The sequence below is a fragment of the Peromyscus leucopus genome, chromosome 5, assembly GCF_004664715.2.
Source record: "Peromyscus leucopus breed LL Stock chromosome 5, UCI_PerLeu_2.1, whole genome shotgun sequence".
Lineage (NCBI taxonomy): Eukaryota > Metazoa > Chordata > Mammalia > Rodentia > Cricetidae > Peromyscus > Peromyscus leucopus.
This window is the reverse complement of record NC_051067.1, coordinates 9098277-9118862: the sequence shown is the minus strand read 5'-3', so window position 1 is coordinate 9118862 and position 20586 is coordinate 9098277. Positions and strand designations below refer to the sequence as shown.

The following is a 20586-nucleotide window of genomic DNA, read 5'->3' as shown; positions in this document are numbered from 1 at the left end:
GACCTGTCCCCAGGGAGCCCTGTGCGGATGGGAGCCATGCCTGGAGAGACAGATGGCCAAGAGGCCGCTGCTCTGGCCCTGCCTCCTCCTAGGGGGTCACCACTGTGTGTCCTTTCACAGATGGGGTCATGTGGCTCTTTCTAGGTGGGGTGGGGTCTGCAGCCAGGCTGTGTGAAGCAGTTGGGGGGCAGTGCGAAGGGTTGCTAGATTTCTAGGGATTGCGAAGGTTCCTGGGGTGTATTTCTGGGCCCGTGGAACCTCGTCTTCACTTTCAGACAAGTTCACAGCTCTGAGTTGCTACCTGGAACCCCACAGCTCTCCTTGTGCCCCAAGACCTGCAGTCTGCAGGGGGCAGGGGACTTGCTACCTCCATCTCCGGCATTTCGGCTTGTGCTTCCTCTCTCTCCCCTCCTTCCTCCCCTCCCTCTCCCAGAATGTACGTACCCTTGTATATTAGGTCTTTGTAGTCAAGCTTCCCATTACAGAATTTAAAAAAATAATACTAATTGAAATAATTCCCGGAGCTGTCTTAAGCCCTGAGGAATCCCAGCCCTGCGTGTCTGAAGACCACCCCAGGCTCCTGTACCCCGCTGATGATCTCCACCATGCCCAATGGCTCATGGCCTGGAGACTGCTCTTCCTAGAGGAGGGTCTTTGCCTCCTCGGGGCTTAGTTCTGTTTTTTGAGGAAGCTATTTCTCTTCCCAGTGAACTGCTTGATTTGTTGATTGGTTAGAAAGAACAGAGTAGCTCTTAGAAGTTTGTGCTGTCTGCTCCCTGCCCGTCATTTCTGGACCCTGGTCTCTTTCCAAGCAATGAGGTCAACATTCATTCACCAAACACTCTCTGGGCACTCGCTATGTGTCAGACATTGGTCTGGCTCTGGAGAGAGGCAGGAGGTTAAAAACACCAGCCACTGTTCGCGAGGCATCGACACACTCAAAACTGGCAATATGATTGTTGTCTGGGGGCTCAGAGGAGTGTGGCCAGCGCTGTCTGGGGTCAGGAAAGCTTGGTGGAAGGAAATTTGAGCAGGCATTACAGGTGGAGCAGAAGCCAGCAGGAGATGTGGGCATAGATCCGTGAGGCAAAGGTCCTGACTCCAGGTGGCTTCAGCTAAGGAAAGGACTGGCCCCTATGGCCAGGAACTCAACCCTACCTGTAACTCTGGCCTGGTGGAATTCCACCTGTCCCCTTTCTGGCTATCTGCCATTTCCAGTCCGCTAGTTCAGACCTCACCTTGTGTTTGGCCTTGCTCTGACAGACAGGGCTGGCCCTCTGCTGTCTGAGGCACAGAGCTCTGAATCTGTCCCCTCATCCCAGCCCAGGTCTTGGGCTCCCATCTTCACAAAGGAGGATCTGCAGGACCATTAGCCAGGCAGGTGGTTAGAGGAGCAGCCAGGGTAGGGTCAGCGTGTGGCCTGCTCAGTATTGGCTTTCTTGGAAGAAAAACAGGTGCTGTCAGCCAGAATGCTGGACAGGGGTGGGGGGAGCAGAGCCTGGAACAGGATGTGCAAAAGCTCTTGAGGGATTTCAAGTTGTCAAGATGCCACCTGATGTAGAGGGAGTCCCCAGGGTGAGGCCGGAGGGGAAGCTCAAGCCCTAGACCAAAGGCAACATTTTCCTGAAGCATTTCTCTCTGCCTGCCCGGGTATCCATACTGCCTGGGGAGCTGGGACACCCAGGCCAGAGGGACCTTCAAAGAGCCACCATCTACAGATAAGCCTCTGGAACGCTGCCCCCACCCTGCCCAGCTCACAGCAGGGGAGCACAGCGGGTAGGCTGGGGGACAGGGAGGCTGGAACACAGTCCCTCCCCAGCCTGTGTTTTTCAGGGGCAGAAAAGCAGCTGGCCATCCTGTCCCTGGCTGTGTTCACCCCACCCGGGAGGACAGAAGGAGTGGGAGCGGGTGGCAGGGGGAAGGAGCAGGGTGCCGGCTGCTGTGCCGGAGAAAAAGCTTGCTCCTGGCTGCAGCTGTGGGAAGCCAGGTGACATCCTGCCCCCACCCTCCTACCCCACCCCTCCTACCCCGCGGGCTGGGGTGAGGCCTTACTCAGTAAATGCAACTTCATTAATAGCTTGATTAATCACACCTCATATTTTCGTGGTGCTTTTAAAAATAAAACATTTGAAAGCATGTTCACACCCACCCTGGGCCTCTGAGATACACAGGAAGCTCTCATCTTCCCCACAGCTGTGAGGAAAGTCATGGGGCTCAGCTTCACACAGAGACATGTCCAATGTACTTGAGAGGAGCTGGGCATCCTGCAGTGAGGGGCCCTGTGTGCACCTGCACATGCTGGCGGGCTTCTCTGCCCCATCTCTGGGTCTTCTCATAGACCAAGAAGGAAGGGCATAGCTTTTCATTTTTAGGGAGAATTGAGGTCATTCAGTCATTCAACAAACATTCTACTGCCATCCAAGCCAGACCTGGGCTCCTGCCCACAGGAGTCATGGTCTGAAGAGAGGCAGCATGCAATCAAACCCACCACTATCCTGCGTGTAGCCTGTATCCTGGAAGGGGGCTCATGGGATGGGATAGATGCTCAGGTGGGTGACTGTCCTGATTTCATTTCTGCTGTGATAAAAAAATATCAAGACAAAAAGCAACTTGGGGGAGAGGAGATCCTTTTAGCTCACAATTCCAGGTTACGGTCCATTATTGTGGGCAAATCAAGGCGGCGGGAGTTTGAAACAGCTGATCACGTCACATGCAGTCAAGAGCAGAGAAGAATGCATGAATGCATGCTCCTGCTCAGCTGGCTTCTGTGCGCTCATACAGTCCAGGATGCCCCGCCGTGGGAATGGTGTTGCCCACAGCGAGCTGCATCCTCCCATGTCTGTTAGTGAGTAGTCTAGACGATCCCCCCACAGACGGCCTTATCTAGATGACCCCTCATTGAGACTCTCTCCCGGGAGCCTCTACACTGTGGAAAGCTGAAAGTTAAACTAATCACAGTGGCAGTGTGGACCTGAGACCTCAGAGGAGCAGGCTCCCTTGCTGGCACTTCCCAGGTGGACAGAATGGGTCAGGTACCTGCTGTCCATTTTTCCGTGCCCACCCCCCTCCAAGACCCTCCCACAAAGTAATGCCCTGGCCTGGGAAGTCTTCCCACAAACTGAGCAGTGAAACCCCAAGTTCCTTCTGGGTCCTGAAGGCCTCTGTTTCCTCCTAAACTCTGAGGTGCTCCCCACCACACACATCTCCAGTCCTGCTCGGGCCATGCTGGTCTCAAACAAGCCCATCTACTTCCTGTGAGCTCACTATTCCCCTTTTAAGCCTAAGCGCTCTTTAGCCTGGCCATGGCATTTGGGGTACTGCTTAAAAGTCCCCCCCGAACCTGCTTCCTTCTGGGTCCCTGTCACCCATCTTTCCTGGTGTCACTTCCCTGTTCTCCCCCACTCCTGTAGTGTGAGCAGTGCTTGAACTGGGTTGTTCCCCAAGCCTCTGGGAGAGGGCTGCTCGCCTGCTTCTGCAGTGGCCCAGGCCCAGAGTGCTCTCTGGCATGCAGCAGGCACTCAATTTGCGTGTGCCAAATGAAAGTGTACATTTCAGGTCACAGAAGAGGTAACAAGGTCCCTTACCCAGGACTCTCTGTCTCTTTCTGCCACTGACCCTGAGAGTTCATCTAGTTTTCTTTCTGCTTGTAACTACCACCCTCTGGCCTGCGTCTTGATGCACACACACTTGCACATGCATGTAGACACACATGCTCACCCCTCATCCCCAAGAAGGCATGGGGGGAGGGGACAGCAACAGTGTGGCTCCTGTTTTACTGGGGGCAGCGTGGGCAGGAGTGCCAGCTTCTGACACATGAGCAGCCAAGCCCTCCTGAGAGAGGCAGGGGCTACTCCTTACTTCAGGGCCACGCCATCTGCATACCTAGTCTGCAGTCCCTGGTGACCGCAGCCCAACACAGCCTCAGAGCAGCCCAAGAAAGCTGCTGGGCCTCACCCTGTGGGTGGGAAAGCCCAGGTGGGCACAGTGGGAGAAACCTCTGGGGAACTAGGCTGAGTGGGCTTCCAGATGTGGCGGTGAACCTGCACTTGCCCACTCCCCAGATGTGGCGGTGAGCCTGCACTTGCCCACTCCCCAGATGTGGCGGTGAGCCCTGCACTTGCCCACTCCCCAGATGTGGCGGTGAGCCCTGCACTTGCCCACTCCCCAGATGTGGCGGTGAGCCCTGCACTTGCCCACTCCCCAGATGTGGCGGTGAGCCTGCACTTGCCCACTCCCATGCAGCTCCAGGAGCCACCTGCAGTCACAGCGTGCCCTGACAGTCTCCGTGTGTTTGGCCCTCAGCAGTCCTAGGGTGACAGCAGCAGGCATCCCTCCCAGGCTGCACTGTGAGCACCTGTACTAAGTCGCTTTGAGACAGACAGCAGGGACCAGAACTGGGCTGTTGGCTCGGGGGACAGAAGTCTTGACCACCCACCTGTGTCTCCTCTGGTGAGAGCGGCCAGGGCAGTGAGGGCACCCCAAGTGCAGATGTGTGGTTGTCAGGTTGAGATGGGCTTGGGAGGTGGGTACTGTAAAAGGAGACCTTTCTGCAACCGAATGGGAGGGCGGCAGATGGCAGAATGGAGTGTTCAGGGTGCCGGCCAAGGCCTTGGCCCCATCCTGAAACACCCCCGTCAAGCAGGCCAACGGTGGAAGTAGAAGCAGCAGGCCCAGCTGAGGCAGTGGGGAGTGGGGGGTCTGGGCCAACTAGAGAACTCAAGTGCTTCATACCAGCGTCCTAGGTCACTTGGGTCTGAGTGTGCACTGCTGGGTCCCATCCTTGATGGCAGGGTTCATATAGAAGTGTTCAGTGTGGCGGCCACACCATGGCCGGGAGGGGGCTAAGACTGGCCATGCTACCCGCAGCCAGCGTAGTTCAGGTGAGAGAACTCTCAGAACATGGGAGCATCAGCGTGCAGATGCCCACCACAGGGGGAGCAAGAGAGAAGCCAGCTCTGACCACCCAGACAGCACCTGTTGTCCCCAGAGGAAATGGCCCAGATTTACCACTCACCCATAAGTGTCCTTGATAGAGGACAGGGCCACAGCCTGGAAGGTACCCCTGGGGCCTCCTGATAAATACCCTCACCCCAGAAGTGGGAGGGAGGCCACACCAGAGTGGCGTGACGGAGGCCCTGGAGAAGTGAGCTATGTCCCTTATTGGTCACAGTACATTTATTTTTCATTAGCAGTTAAATGCAGACATGAGGGATTGTGCTGGGTTCAGCGGGCGGCTGACGTGAGTAAGGCTTGCTGCGCTGATCGATAGAGAAGCGGGAGGCCTGAGCACCCACTCCGTGCTCTCACACCCCCAGGGGACCCGTGCCCATCCAGCTCTGAGCCAAGAGACGGGCGCCGGCCATGACCTGAGCCTCTGCCAGCTAAGGGGAGGCAGAAGCAGACCCAGACCTGCCCTGGAGAACTGCGGCGGCTCCTTCCAGGGCCCTGCCTTGGGACTCGCTCGGCCGTTCGTGTGTGCAGTCCCGGGGACTGCTGAGCAGCTGTGGCTTGGCCAGGCTCGTGTCTTGAGAGTCTGGCATGCCCACCAGCACTCATCTTACACCCACACTCCAGAACTGCCTCCTTAAACCCCCCCCCCCCCCCCCCCCCCGCTTCCCTGTCCACTCTCCAGGCTCAGCGGTCTGAATGAGCCCTAAGGTGTGCCAGTGAGCCGGACTCAGACTTCAAGCGTTCCCTGAGCTTGAAGGCTGTGGGTGGAGCTCAGCAGTGGAGCGCGTGCTTTGCAAGCTCCATGCCCTAGGCTCAACCCTCAGCACCCCCCTCCCACACACACACAGAGTGAGTGGGTCACAGGGTGGTCCCCCTGAGCACTTCCTGAGCTTAGGGTCAGAGCTGGGGTTCTAGGGGAAGGGACTTCTGCTGAGGCCTCACGTCTGGCAGTGAAAGGTCTGGATTCTCCCCATCTGTCCTAATCTTCCACATTCCTGAACGTAACACAGACCCGGCCGGGGGTGGTCTGGGAAGGGCGACTCCGTTTTCACTGACGGCCTGTGTGCTCGGCCTTTATTGCAGAGTTGCGGGACCGTGCAGGGAGGTGGCTGGGGAAACAGCCGCAGGAGGAAGGCGCAGGCTGGCAGCGGAGGGGCCCGGGAGGGGGAAAGACGTGTGAAAATGAGGAATGGGATCTGGGGGCGGCCCAGAGGACCGCCACTGGCAGCCTCTACCTTTCTGAGGAGGCAGTTCAGAGCAACCAACCTCATGAGGTACTCCAGAATCCCCGTGAGCCACTGGAGTGACCCCATCTCACAGAGGCAACGTCGGTGATTTCCCTACCTCCCCGAGGTCTCCAGGACCAGGGAGCAGAAATCACTGCTTAGGGAGTTCCCCCACTTCTGTGCCTAGAGGCCCCTGTTAACTTGTGTGTTGGTGGGAAATTGCTGCAGCTTTGAGGGTTGGCCAGGCCAGCTGGGGGCCCTTTGGTGAGGAGCATCCCTCCCCCCGGGTGTCCTGCTGGTAGACAGACATATCAGAGTGCTCTGGGGATTTTACCTCCACCAATGCCTCGGAGCCAATTACCCGTGTAATTAGTAACAAATGACTTGTGGATGGTGGTAGGTTTGAGTTAAAATTAGAAGGAAACCCATATTCAGGTCTCCTTGAATGGATGGAAGTGGCCCAGGTCCTGGAACTTCCAGGAAGACTGCTGGCGTCCACCCTGACATGTCTACCCATCATGCCTCACCAGCCCTTTCCCCGCTTTACCCCTCCCGAGGCCTCCAGACTGTAACTCCACCCAGCACCCCCTTGTTGCCCCTCAAAGTTACATCCTGGGTACAGTCCCCTGCCTCTCTCCATTCCCCTGTACTTTAGCGTCACCTGTCTGAAGTGCCTGGTCCTCCACGTCAGTGCCTGGGACAAGAGTCTGCTAGGCCAAATCCCAGAACGTCTCCTAGTAGAGCATGGGGTTGTCTTCGCTGTTTTATGTCAAAGCCTCCTGAGTGCCGACACCTGCCTCACCCGCACCATGCCACCCTAGTCAGAAGGTCACGGTCCTTTCTTATGCTAACTTGCAGATGAAGACACAGACTCAGAAGGGATGTCCAGTGGCTCAGCCTGCACCTGTTATTCCTTGGTCCCATCCCAAACTGGGCTTTTGCTGTGTCAGCGGCCTTCGCCAGTCTCAGGAAGACCTGGCTTACCCCTCCTTTCCTCCTCCTGCAGGTGCCCAGCAGAGTGCCACAGTGGCCAGTCCAGTGCCTGGTGCCGGCCCAGACCTACTTCCCCACTTCCTGGTGGAGCCCGAGGACGTGTACATCGTCAAGAACAAGCCCGTGCTGCTGGTGTGCAAGGCTGTGCCCGCCACCCAGATCTTCTTCAAGTGCAATGGGGAGTGGGTACGCCAGGTGGATCACGTGATCGAGCGCAGCACTGACGGCAGCAGTGGTGAGTCCTAGATGGGGTCACTGGGAGGAGGCAGCTGAGGGAGAAGAGTCACAGCTGGCCTGAGGGTCCCGTGAGCTCCTGCAAGCAGCGGGGACCTGCAGCCGCCTCCTGCCGGTTCCCTCTGTGTCACCAGGGAAGGCAGAACGCCCACCCGTGGCACCCCGTGGGTAGACAGAGGTCTTCTCGCTTGGGAAGTACTCGGGAAGGCCCTCACACACACTCATCCACTGAAATGCCCCAGTGTCTGCCAGCAATGCACAAAATCCAGGCAGCCTGTCCAGAGGCACCTGCAAGGACCCGGGGTGGAAGTGAGCAGGTGCCACGGGGTAAGAACGCATTCTCTGGTTGTTTTCTGCCGTCTGCTCAAGCATGCTTCTGCCGTCTGCTCAAGCATGTTTGCATCATTTCACATTCCCTCTGATGAAGACACAGTCCCCCAAGAGAGGCAGACGGTGGGGTGGCTTCTTAGTAAGAGGAGAGCAGCGTCGAGGCTGCCTCGGGGCCCACAGACATGTTCCTCAGGGGAGACTAGATGATGGAGGACTAGGAAATGGCCAGAGAGAGAAGAGGGAGAAAATACCCCTGACCAGGGACGTAGCCCAAACAGAGGCCAGGCATGCTGGTCACGGCTCAGCAGTGAAGCTGAATGAAGGTGCATGAGTATTGCACATGGGGGACTGAGGAATGCCACTGACCTGTGGGACTTCAGACTACAGAGTGATGTGACCAGAGCTATGGGTGACATGCAGGCTGGTATGGAGGCCGACAAGAGACGCAGACCCAAGAAGACTCGGCTCAGATGGGCCGAGGGGTCCTAAGAGCAGCAGGCAAAACCCAGAAGTCCCTCCCCTCCCGTAGGACACCAACTCTCCCCATTGCCTTGCCAGGTCTCAGGCAACAGGTGGGGAAGGGGGCATGCACAGAGAGCCCTGAGGCGTCTAGAACTCCCCAAAAGCAGAGCCACAGAGGCAGCCGTACTAACACCAACATAACTCCCACTGACAGCCACTAACACGCATAGAGCCTTCTGGTCTAGGCCTGCACCTCTTTCCACCACGACCTCAGCCAGACTGATACAGCACACACCCCAGAAGACAGCCCATTTGGGACGTGCTGGCCGCCAGAGTGAGGGAGAGCCACAGTGCCATCCAGGCAGACAAGCAGTACTGGGATCCATTCAGATGCTAAAGAGGGCCCAGAAAGTGACCCAGATGTGGCCCAGATGTGGCCCAGATGTGCTGCAGGGAGGCAGGCATGGGTAGTGGCTCCTGGGAAGGAGTTCATGAGGAGGGGTAGCGTCCAAGTTTAGAAGTACTCAGAAGGAGGGCGTTTCCCTGTCCAAAGGGGTAGGGTGGGAGACCTGTCCACCCCTCCTTACCTGGAACAGCATGCCGTCACGGGTCTCAGGTGCATAGTCTGCCTGGGACCCAGGCCCTTTCTGACTGAGCACCTTGCACTTGGCAGCACACACTGGCAGTGCCCACCCTGTACCCCCATTGGCACCTGTGCTGTCCTTCCATATGAGCAGAGAAGCGGAATCATGGGGACGTATCCCACATAACCACCAGGTCCCTCTTCTGCTTGAACTTCAAGCCTGGGGCCTCCAATGACCAGTGCATCAAGTTCACCGAGTTAATCGTCTCTCGGCTATGAACCAGAGTGCTGCAAGGCCAGGAGAAAGGCTTGCCTAACTCCACACAGAGGCTGTGGCAAAAGCGTCTCGCCAGGGCACATACCCAAGACTCTGAGCCAGTCTAGGCAGACAGGTGTGGCAGGGGATTGCGTTCCACGCAGACCTGAGCCCTGCTCACTCCAGTGTAAGGGCTAGGGTGGCAAAGGGGCTCTCACAAGAGACAAAGGCCCTCCATTTACCTTCACTTCCCATCCAGAAGGCCAGGGGAAGCCTGGAGTCTGTAAAAGCAAGCACTGGCCTCTGGTACGGACTCTAATTATTCATTGTTAAACTTGGTGCTTATTAAAATCAGATAGAAGGGACCCACTTAGACTTCAGGGTGCCCAGATAAGCCTCCACCTCCCAGAAACACTCAGCAAGTCTCCACTGTGGGTTCCCATATGTGCACACATGCATTCACACACGTACACCACCCCTAGTCCAGCCACCCCAGGGTCCCCCTTCTTCTCCAAGGCTGGCACCTTCTCATATTTCCTAGTCGGGCTGATACTGCCCCACTTAGAATCCATTCCCAGGCTCCTGAAGGACCTGCTGGAAGGCCGGGCAGGGTCTGGTGTCCCCCTGCTCCCAGCCCTCAGAGCTTGTGGCGCTCACAGCTCCCTCTGCAGAGGTGTGGCCTGGAGCTAGGTCATTGTGGATGGAAGTGCCCCTGCTCCCCCTCCTGCTTCACGGCGGCAGAAGGAAGAGTGGGAAGGACAGGACAGAAGGACAGAAAACCAAGTACTCCAGTGTAGTGCTGTGGTTCCCAAGCTGAGCTGCCCCGGGGTGGTGAAGAATGGGGCTTGGGACCCATCAATGGCCTGTCCACCCAGAGGACACTCAGTACCCCAGGCCAGAATGTTCTGGAGGTCGTCCATCCCTGACCCTGACACAGGAAGAAGGGAAAAGTGACCCTGCTCCACCCATGACTCTGTCTAGGAGACCCCAAGTTTATGAGTGCTTGACAGGTGGCTGATGCCTAGGGCACTTCCCCTGCACCCAGGCCCTGTGAAGGGCACCTTGGTTCCTAGCCCCACCCAACCCCACACCCGAGAGAGTAGGACTGTCAGGAGAAAGTGTCCAGAACAGAGATAAGTTGCCTAGTAATCATCGCAGCCAGAGGCGACTGTAGACACGGACACCTGTACGAACTGGCCAGAGGATGGGACGGGTGACAGACACATCTGGGCCCCAGTGCTACAGCTGGGAGACTCCGTGAGGGGGGTCTGGGAAGGGGGTCAGGGAGACATGTTAGAGAAATGAAGAAGGAAAGCAGTCTCCCAGGCCGGCTGGCTCAGCTGGGCTCACTGCTCCTGCAATGCAACCCTAATTGAATTTCTCTGTTAACAATGGAAACACATTGGCTGCCGGCCTCTCTCTCTCTTTCTGATAAGCCAGTGACCCAAGGGAAATTGGGGTCAGGAGGAGGAGAAATTGGAAACAAACAGTCTTTTCTCACTCCTGGGACAGTGGTTTTGGCTGCAGACTATGGGTGGGAGGTGGCATGGAGCCAGACCAGCATCCCCCATTCTGAGTTGTCAGAGGGACCGGGGCCCCTCCCCCAAGCACCCTACTGTCTGGTTCTGGCTGCTGCAGAAGGCGGGGATCTGACTGGGATGGGAGAAGGGCTTCTCCCAGTGCACCCAGACTCCTCCGGCCACCAGCCCCGCTGGCCCCCACTTGCTGACCCCCCCCTCTTGTACTTAACCCCCCTGGGGGATGGATGGGCACACTTAGGCCACCCCAGCTGACTGTAGAACCCTGACCACGCTGGAGTCAGACCACCCTGGTGCTTGGGGCACCCCCACGGAGCACAGAGTAGGAACAGTTCCAGGGAAGGGAAGGCAAGAGTGAGATGCCACCCTGGCGTGTGGGAAACCCCGAGTCCCAGGAGTCTGTTTCCTTCCTGCCTGGCAGCTGTAATGATAATAGCTGTTACATTATCACCTGTCAGATCTACCTGCTAGCCCTCCGGGGAGCTTAGCAGACTTCCCTACCCTGTCTACCCACAAAGAGCTCAGCCTGTCTGCTGCACCCTTCCTCTCTGGGGCTCCTGGAGGCCAAACCCTGCTGCTGACCAAAGCTCCATGAGTAACCACTTTGGAGATTTTCTATCCGTGACTCACTTGAGACAGGCCTCAGATGACAGAGTGGAAGGCATAGACGTCCTAGAAGCCATACTCCTCGTGTCCAGGAGACGTGTCAGCGTCCCTCTTAGTCCAGTTCCCTCCAGGCTGAGGGGGGCTCACAGTGTCCACAGGCGGCTGTGGGTGGTGCAGGGCGTCAACTGTCCAGGACAGGGACTCAGTGTAACCCTTGAACCCAGCAGGGCTGCCCACCATGGAGGTCCGTATCAATGTATCAAGGCAGCAGGTGGAAAAAGTGTTCGGACTGGAGGAGTACTGGTGCCAGTGTGTGGCGTGGAGCTCCTCGGGTACCACCAAGAGTCAGAAGGCCTACATCCGGATTGCCTGTGAGTACGGGCCAGGCCTGTGCTGTACGGGTGGCCACTAGAAGGATCCCCTGGAGAGGGGCAGGCTTCCTGGAGGTCACAGCCTTACCGTGCCGGGTGGGGGGCGTAAATCCTCCCTGTGCTCCCCGGTGCACTTGGCACTTCGGTCGCGTGTCACGATTCTTGCAGGACCAAGGGCCAAGAGCCAGTCAGACTAAGCCAGACGCTTAAGGACACGGTTTTCTTCCTCCAGATTTGCGCAAGAACTTTGAGCAGGAGCCACTGGCCAAGGAAGTGTCTCTGGAGCAGGGCATTGTGCTGCCCTGTCGCCCCCCGGAAGGCATCCCCCCGGCTGAGGTGAGTGGGGCTGCCGGACCCGCTCTGCAGGGGCACAGGGCTCCCAGACCTCTCATCCCACCTAAAGCTCAGGCTCCTGGCCGCCACCTCCCCAGTGGCCACTCTGTGCCCCGGTCAGGCCAGCACGGGCCAGCCATGGAGTGGCGTGGCTTCTCCCCCTAGGTGGAGTGGCTCCGGAACGAGGACCTTGTGGACCCTTCCCTCGACCCCAATGTGTACATCACCCGGGAACACAGCCTCGTGGTCCGGCAGGCCCGCCTGGCCGACACCGCCAACTACACCTGCGTGGCCAAGAACATCGTAGCCCGTCGCCGCAGCGCCTCGGCGGCCGTCATTGTTTATGGTGGGTCCTGGGGCTCCCCGGTCATAGGAGGAGGTACTGAGGTACCGTCGGGGAAGTGATGTGTGGCTTGTAGGATGGAAAGGCATGGAGCAAGGGCCAGGCTGACCAGACAGTGTCCTGACTAGGAAAGAGGCCAGAGGTATGTCTGGGCAAAGGGATGGGACCGGTGTTGGCCGCTTGTGAGTGGGGCACAGTGCAAGAGATGAAGAGACAAGATGAGGCTCAGAGGAACATAACAGGTCATCCTTGTGCTTCTCAGGCCCCAGAACGGGAAGTAGAGCCACATAATATGGGACCCCCAAGAGCAGGCAGAGGGAGATCGTACAGGATCAGCCCTTTGAGATGCTGGGTTCCAGCTGGAGGTGCCCTGTGAGCTCCAGTTTAGCCTGGCTGCCCCGACACTTGCCAAGAGGGCAGAGTATCTGAAGGTGCTGCCAGGTCTTGAGGTCCAGCAGCCTAGGCCTGGCCCTCCTCAGTATTCCCCCAGCACAGCCCACTCACTCCCAGCTCACAGGCCCTTTGCCCTCCTGCCCCATCCCTTGGACCAGCATGTCTGAGGATTCCCCCGCTCCCTGACCCCAGTCCTTCTCTATCCGGCCAGTGAACGGTGGGTGGTCGACGTGGACTGAGTGGTCCGTCTGCAGCGCCAGCTGTGGGCGCGGCTGGCAGAAACGGAGCCGGAGCTGCACCAACCCGGCACCTCTCAACGGGGGCGCCTTCTGTGAGGGGCAGAATGTCCAGAAAACAGCCTGCGCCACTCTGTGCCCAGGTACCAGCGGCCACCGCCTCCTGCATCGTTCCTCACCACGCCATCTCCGTGGCCTGGCTCCATCGCACCCACCAGCCTGTCCCCCCATGGCTCCATCCCACCCGCCTGCCATGCAGGGCCAGGCTCAGTCTGAGGTGGGGATCAGGGTGCAGTGTGGTCAGAGTCAGGGCTCAGTCTGTGTCCAGGCCTGGGCTCAATTTAGGGTCTAAGATGCAGTCTGAGGACAGGATCTAGCCTCAGCCTGGGGCTGCACATCCACCTGTGCCTGGGACCAGAAGGGCAGTCATGTGACTGAGAGCCCTTACCACCTCAGGACCAGGACAGCCTCCCTGGGTGGGGAGAGCCAAGCAGCCCCTGGCATCATCGCGCCTCCCGGTCATTAGCATGTGTCATCAAGGCTAGCTGGAGAGCCCAAGGTCCTACAGATTGGAGAGCTTGACCCTGGCATTGTGCCCAAGTCCAGGCCAGCTTGTCCTGCCTGGTCCAGATGACGAGCGGGGCCGCCCAGGCAGGCCGCCCAGGCCGGCCTCCTAAGCTGATTGGAATGTTTGCTTCCTGCCTGTGCCTCTCTTGTCCAGTGGATGGGAGCTGGAGTTCATGGAGCAAGTGGTCAGCCTGTGGACTCGACTGCACCCGCTGGCGGAGCCGTGAATGCTCTGACCCAGCACCCCGCAACGGAGGTGAGGAGTGCCGGGGCGCTGACCTGGACACCCGCAACTGTACCAGTGACCTCTGCCTGCACAGTGAGTCTTTTTGGCCCCAGGGTCCACTTGAGTTTGCCAGAGTTGGTCCTGTCCAGCCCTAGGGGTGGTGGTCAAGGCAGCCACCTTGCCATAGTCTGTGTCTGTCCAAGGCTTGGGATCCTGGGGTCCCCATCATGTCAACACCCATCTGTGTGCTCATACATTCTCACCACCTTCCTCCCGAGACACGCACAGATGTGAACCTTGACTCATGCACTCCCATCTGCTCTCCCACAGCCTTGAAAATTATCCCATCCCCCAGGAGCACACGTAAGTCCTGTGGGGATGCTGGGCTTGTGAGGCCTGTTAATTACAAGGCCATAACTAACAATTAAAGATCTCTGTTGGATTTTTTTCTCTAGACTACACCCTCCCCTATTCTTTCAATTAAAAACCTAATTATCTGTGTCAATTCCTTTCTGATGGACATTTCTTCCATTATGCAAAACTCTGAAAAATCAATAGAACTTCCTCCAAGTGGCTGGTCCCCCCACCCGACCCCAGTTCCAGGGCTGGTGGTATACATAAGGGCCCGAACTGACCTGGAAACACATGGGAAGCTGATCACCCATGTATTTGTCTGTTGTCCACTACTATAATGAAATAGCAAAAGAGGTTTATTAGTTTTAGAGGCTCAGGTTCCAAAGAGCATGATGCTGGCTCCGGCAAATGTAACCCCCGACCCAAGCCACATTACTTAGTGGCAGATGGTACCATGTCAGTATTGCATACAAGAGAGAGATCACAGGTCAGGGAGAAAGAGACAGACAGACAGACAGACAGACAGAGAGATGGACACACACACACACACACACACACACACACACACACACACCCATGGACTGGGGTCAGGTCAGCACCTACAAGGACGTAATACCCTCCCACAGGGCCTCACCTCTTAAAAGACCCCACTGCCTCCCGCAGTACCACACTGGGGACCAAGGCTGTAATACGTGAATCCTTAGGCAGGCGTGTGTAAACCACAGCGCCGTACTTTGGGTATCCCAGGAGTACACCTTGCCCCTGCCACCCTGACCCCCAGCCTAGCGGCCAAGCGGAGACCTCTCAGCCCAGGGAAGTAGCTCCTCCTCTCCTCCACTCTCCTGAGGTTACCACCTCAGGCCAAGTCTTATGCCTGCAAGGACTCATTCAGTCCCAGACAAGGAGGTGACAGGCATAGGGCTAGAATGCACCCACGCCAATACCATGCTCCTGGCCTCAGGGTCGCTGCCCAGGGAGTGCTGAGCCCTTAGTCTCCTGGGGTGTAGGCTGCGGGCCTCTCCTCACCAGCCCTGCAGCTGTTCCCAAGGCCATGCTTTCTCTTGCAGCTGCTTCGGGCCCCGAGGACGTGGCCCTCTACATAGGCCTTGTTGCTGTGGCTGTGTGCCTCATCTTGCTGCTGCTTGTTCTCATCCTCATTTACTGCCGCAAGAAGGAAGGGCTGGACTCAGACGTGGCCGACTCCTCCATCCTCACCTCAGGCTTCCAGCCTGTCAGCATCAAGCCCAACAAAGCAGGTGAGGGGGCCCCTCCCCCTGCCGTCTAGCCTGAGTCCTCAAGGCTGGGGCTGTTAAGGAGGAATCCCTCTGAGTCACCAGCTGAGTCTGTCTTTATCCCACAGACAATCCCCATCTGCTCACCATCCAGCCAGACCTCAGCACCACCACCACTACCTACCAAGGCAGTCTGTGTCCCCGGCAGGATGGGCCCAGCCCCAAGTTCCAGCTCTCGAATGGTCACCTGCTCAGCCCACTGGGTGGTGGCCGCCACACGCTGCACCACAGCTCACCCACCTCTGAGGCTGAGGACTTCGTCTCCCGCCTCTCCACCCAAAACTACTTTCGCTCCCTGCCCCGCGGCACCAGCAACATGGCCTATGGGACCTTCAACTTCCTCGGGGGCCGGCTGATGATCCCCAATACAGGTAGGACCCCAGCGAGCCTGAGGGGCTAAGACTAGTCTCATCTTCCCAGAGAAGGCCAAAACAGCCCAGATGTTCCTCCTGAGTGCACCGGCCTCTGGAGTGGCTGCGTGTGTCTGGCCAGCAGGAAAGGATGTGGTTTAGGAAAGAATTCCGTTGGAGGAGCTTCAGTGAAGCCGTGGATAAGGGTCTCCTTGCTGCCTGTGGACACGAAAGTGTTGTCTGTTCATCTATCAGATAGTCAGCTTTACATGTGCTGGGCTCTGCGTTAGGCCCCGGGCTCAGGAGTAGGGCAAACACCAGACCCCAGAGACTCACAAATGACAAGAGAGCAGAGCTCCGCTGAGAGCCCTCACTGCATCCTGGGTCCCACCCGCCACTCCACAGAAGCACCTCAGACAGGGTCCCTGAGACCCCTTGGGCCATCTTTGAAGAAATCGCTGCAACCACTAATAAGGCTCACCATCCCACTCTGAAATTCTCTGTTCCCTCTCTTTAGGTGACCCCATGTCCCCCTAATCTTGCCCATCTCCGGCTGCTCCAATGTAGGCACTCCTCAGAGTTCCTCTCTGTGCCACTTCTCTCCAAGTGATCCACCTACTCCTCCATCCAGCCCCCAGTTCTCCCAGGCCCTAGAACTCGACACTCAGCTGCCTCTTGGGCAGCTCCATCTGGATGTCTCACAGCACCTCAGAGTCTTTGTGACTAAAACAGAATCGTCTCCCACCGTCTCCCACAGCTACCTCCTCTCGGGCTTTCCCGAGCTCACAGCTAGCACAGTCTGCGCCTGAGCTAGAAACTGGCTGGGGTCACCTTGGTCCCTGCTCTTTCTCTTCACCCTCACCACCAACCCACTGTAGTCACACAGCGCTCATGTGCTCGCCCTTCCCAACAGCTCTGCCTCCTCCCCCTCCCCCTTCTCCCCCTTCTCCCCTCCTCCCCCTCCTCCCCCTCCTCCCCCTCCCCCTCCCCTCCCCATCTTGCCCTGATACTTTACCACGCCCAGACTGTCATACCCCTTCTCTCATCCCCAGCCCCCAAACATTGACTGGATGAATCCAGAGTTGATTGCATCTCTCCCGACTTAACTCCTTCTGGGTTCCCATTGCTCCCGACAAAGCCCACGTGACGAGGCTGATGTGACCCACCCCTGCTGGCTAGTGTGCTCTCCCCCTCTATGTGCCCTTCTGCATATGACAGCCACTCCAGAGCCTTGGCACCCGAGCACACCATCTGCCCCTGCTCATAGGATCCACCCTCCTTTCCTAGCACCTCCTCTGCCACTGCTGTCTGTGCCTCGCACCCCCAGGACAGGGTCTGATAAATCCTCAGGGGCATCGAGGTGAGACAGTACCTGTCAGCTCCAGCAGAACGGCAGGCGGATGGTGGGTACTCATGGCCCCTGGCAGTGTGGGAACTGCCCGTTCTCCCCTGCGTACCTTACTGACATTTGCTTGGCTCTCTCCTTGCTGGACTGGGAGCCAGCACCCTTTTCTCCTCTCAGTTTTCTGGGCGCCGGGCATGCGAGTGTGTGTGCATTCACACCAGGCTGTACGAGATCGTCACCAACACTAGCAGCACCAGGCTCTGGAAGCAGCACAGGCTAGTGAGGGAAGTGGTAGCTGCAGCACCTGGTCAACAGAGTCCCTCCTGGGCGTCAGCTCTGTGACAGTCACAGACCACTCGTGATGGACACAGATAGGCGGACATCCCCGAGTGCACTCACAACCCACAACTCGGATGTCAGTAGGCCGGATAACCATGGGGCCGTCACTGTATCTTTGCAGGCTATAAGGTCCTTAGATAGCATTGGACCCTGGAGCTACATCTGTCTGCTCTAAGGATGAAGTCACAGAATGTCTCCCCTTTTCCTGTATGAGCTGAGAGGTTCCTCGTGTGGGGCTTCCTGTCCTCGGAGCAGGGCCTCACTCTGCTCTCTCTAATTCCTCAGCTCTGTCCTTGCTGGATCCACCCAAAACTACACACACACACACACACACACACACACACACACACACACACACACACACACACACTGGCACTGCTGCTGAAAGCTTCTGGGTCAGGACACATCGTGGAATGGGAGGACCTCTGGGCCGTCGATGCTGGCCATGGAGGGCTGTTCTTCGAGGGGACAGGATAGTAGAGGAGGAAGGACCCCTGCCGAGGAACCACTGAATGTAGAAAAGACTGGAATGACAGGGAAGGAAGGGCCTTGCGTGGCGGCCTGGAAGATGGGGAAGGTTTGAAGCAGAAAATGCCCTGCTCCCAAATAATGTCATTTGGCTAACAGGGGAGGTAGAAACAGTGTACGTGGCCTCTTCTGGCTGAGTTATGCGTTTTCCAAGCTGTTTTACCTCAGACATTCTTCGAGTCTTCCTGACTCGGAGTCGTGCCTATGTGGGCAGTGGGACAGTATGGCGGTCCTTGAGGCACCTCTGTCCCCAGATGAGGCTGGCTACAGGGGAAAGTCATGGGGCTGGCTAGTTCACGGGGTATCTATAACAACAAGCCATATCCTTTGCTGTTACAGGAATCAGCCTCCTCATTCCCCCAGATGCCATCCCCCGAGGAAAGATCTACGAGATCTACCTCACACTGCACAAGCCAGAAGACGTGAGGTGTGGGCCTGGGCCTTGCTGTGGTAGGGTTTGGGAGGGCACCCATCTGCTGCACTGAATCACTGGAACACACACACACACACACACACACACACACACACACACACACACACCCTGCACAGGTGCCCAGCACTGCTGTACCTGTTCTCACCTGGCCTGAGGACAGGGATGGGGCACACTTAAGCTCACCCTGCTTTGCAGCTCCTGCCCCTCGGGTGCCCAACCCCACAGTCTAGGACCGGCCACTGACGCCTTTCCCTCCCCACCCGTATTTCCCCACTTGAGGTTGCCCCTAGCTGGCTCTCAGACCCTGCTGAGTCCCATCGTTAGCTGCGGGCCTCCAGGAGTCCTGCTCACCCGGCCGGTCATCCTGGCCATGGACCACTGCGGGGAACCCAGTCCTGACAGCTGGAGCCTGCACCTCAAAAAGCAGTCCTGCGAGGGCAGCTGGGAGGTAAGCGGGAACGGTGTCTGAGGCCACCCCACCCGAACCCTGGCTGAGTGAGCATGGCCTCCCGTGCGTGCCTCCGGCCTTGGCCTTTAGCAGCTGTGTGGTCCTGGGTCTCCCCGGCTTTGGCCACTTGTGAGGGCTGAGGGTGGCCTGGTGGCTCTGAGGCCTGCCAGCTGGCTAGGAACTGACCCACTAGGCCCCGCCCACAGGATGTGCTACACCTTGGGGAGGAGTCACCCTCCCACCTCTACTACTGCCAGCTGGAGGCCGGTGCCTGCTACGTCTTCACTGAGCAGCTAGGTCGCTTTGCCCTGGTGGGAGAGGCCCTCAGTGTGGCTGCCACCAAGCGTCTCAAGCTCCTGCTGTTCGCGCCCGTGGCCTGCACCTCCCTCGAGTACAACATCCGTGTGTACTGCCTGCATGACACCCACGATGCACTCAAGGTATTTCCGCACGCAGCCCTGCGGGCTGACCACCCCGCCCTAGGCATACAGACGCCCTTGTCTGGGGGCAGCGGGGAGGGTCGCTCCCGCCCGTGGGCCTTGCTGACCATCCGGGCACCACAGGAGGTGGTGCAGCTGGAGAAGCAGCTGGGTGGACAGCTGATCCAGGAGCCTCGTGTCCTGCACTTCAAAGACAGTTACCACAACCTGCGCCTGTCCATCCACGACGTGCCCAGCTCCCTGTGGAAGAGCAAACTCCTGGTCAGCTACCAGGTGAGGCCCACGCCATGGCCAGAGCGCCACAGTCTGGTGCCGGGCACCCTGGATGCCACCTCCCTGTCCCTCTCCGCAGGAGATCCCTTTTTATCACATCTGGAACGGCAGCCGGCAGCATCTGCACTGCACCTTCACCTTGGAGCGCATCAGCGCCAGCACCACCGACCTGGCCTGCAAGGTGTGGGTGTGGCAGGTGGAAGGTGATGGGCAGAGCTTCAGCATCAACTTTAACATCACTAAGGTGGGCAGGAGAGTGAGGCGCTCCACCTCCAACCGCCCCAGAAACACCCCATCTCTGGGCCCGGCTGCCAACCCGCCACCAGCCCTACCCACTCGGCTCCTTCTAGCTTCTTCCAAGTTGCTGGGGACAGAGGTGCCAGTGAGATCTGGGGAGGGGAATCAAACAGGCTGAGGAGGAGGAGGAGGCGGAGGCAGAGGCAGAGACGGCCTGAGGCCCTGGGGGGCTTCCCCAAAGAGGGACTTTGTCCTGGGCCCTAAAGGGTAAGTAAGAGCAGGATGGCAGCAGGACCCGAGTGGAAGCATGTGAGGAGATAAGAGCGATGAGTGTGCACGGCCAGCTGAGCAGAAGTGTGTGTGTGTGTGTGTGTGTGTGTGTGTGTGTGTGTGTGTGTGTGTGTGTGTGTGACTAACACTGACTGTGACTCTGGCCCTGTGGCTACGTCTCTGAGACCCAAAGAGTAGGCCCTGGCGCATAGGGGAGAGGGTGCCCGGTGCCCCTGCTCTCCCCGCTGTCTGGGGTGGTCTGGGAACTCCCGCAGCCCTGGCAGCCGTGGGCAGAGTTCTAACTGGCACCTGTTGCATACCTCCCACAACCCAGGACACGAGGTTTGCTGAACTGCTGGCTCTGGAGAGTGAAGGGGGGGTCCCAGCCCTGGTGGGCCCCAGTGCCTTCAAGATCCCCTTCCTCATTCGGCAAAAGATCATTACCAGCCTGGACCCACCCTGCAGCCGGGGTGCCGACTGGCGGACTCTAGCCCAGAAACTTCACCTGGACAGGTGGGTGGAGATAGGCAGAGGGGACTGGTGGGGGCTTACCGGGTCTGTGCCACAGCCACTAGTGGCCAGGGTGGTTGGTGCATTGGAGGGGATGCCTACCCTTGGTTAGATTGGGGA

General features: G+C 58.1%; 1 protein-coding gene across 4 annotated transcripts in view; it reads left to right on the top strand.

Moving 5' to 3' along the window:
• The window catches only part of Unc5a (unc-5 netrin receptor A), a 58431-nt gene that overhangs the window by 36585 nt on the left and 1260 nt on the right, over positions 1 to 20586 (top strand). The window contains exons 2-15 of one of the 4 annotated variants that reach the window (XM_028863735.1): positions 7183 to 7404; positions 11406 to 11549; positions 11782 to 11885; positions 12048 to 12228; positions 12830 to 12997; positions 13576 to 13740; positions 15069 to 15257; positions 15362 to 15664; positions 18195 to 18282; positions 18568 to 18736; positions 18943 to 19176; positions 19300 to 19449; positions 19529 to 19693; positions 20291 to 20469. In XM_028863735.1, coding sequence (XP_028719568.1) covers positions 7183 to 7404; positions 11406 to 11549; positions 11782 to 11885; positions 12048 to 12228; positions 12830 to 12997; positions 13576 to 13740; positions 15069 to 15257; positions 15362 to 15664; positions 18195 to 18282; positions 18568 to 18736; positions 18943 to 19176; positions 19300 to 19449; positions 19529 to 19693; positions 20291 to 20469 — 2461 coding nt within the window. Of the gene's footprint in view, positions 1 to 7182; positions 7405 to 11402; positions 11550 to 11781; positions 11886 to 12047; positions 12229 to 12829; positions 12998 to 13575; positions 13741 to 15068; positions 15258 to 15361; positions 15665 to 18194; positions 18283 to 18567; positions 18737 to 18942; positions 19177 to 19299; positions 19450 to 19528; positions 19694 to 20290; positions 20470 to 20586 lie in introns of all 4 variants that reach the window. The other 3 variants (XM_028863734.2, XM_028863737.1, XM_028863736.2) reach the window with 3 other exon arrangements.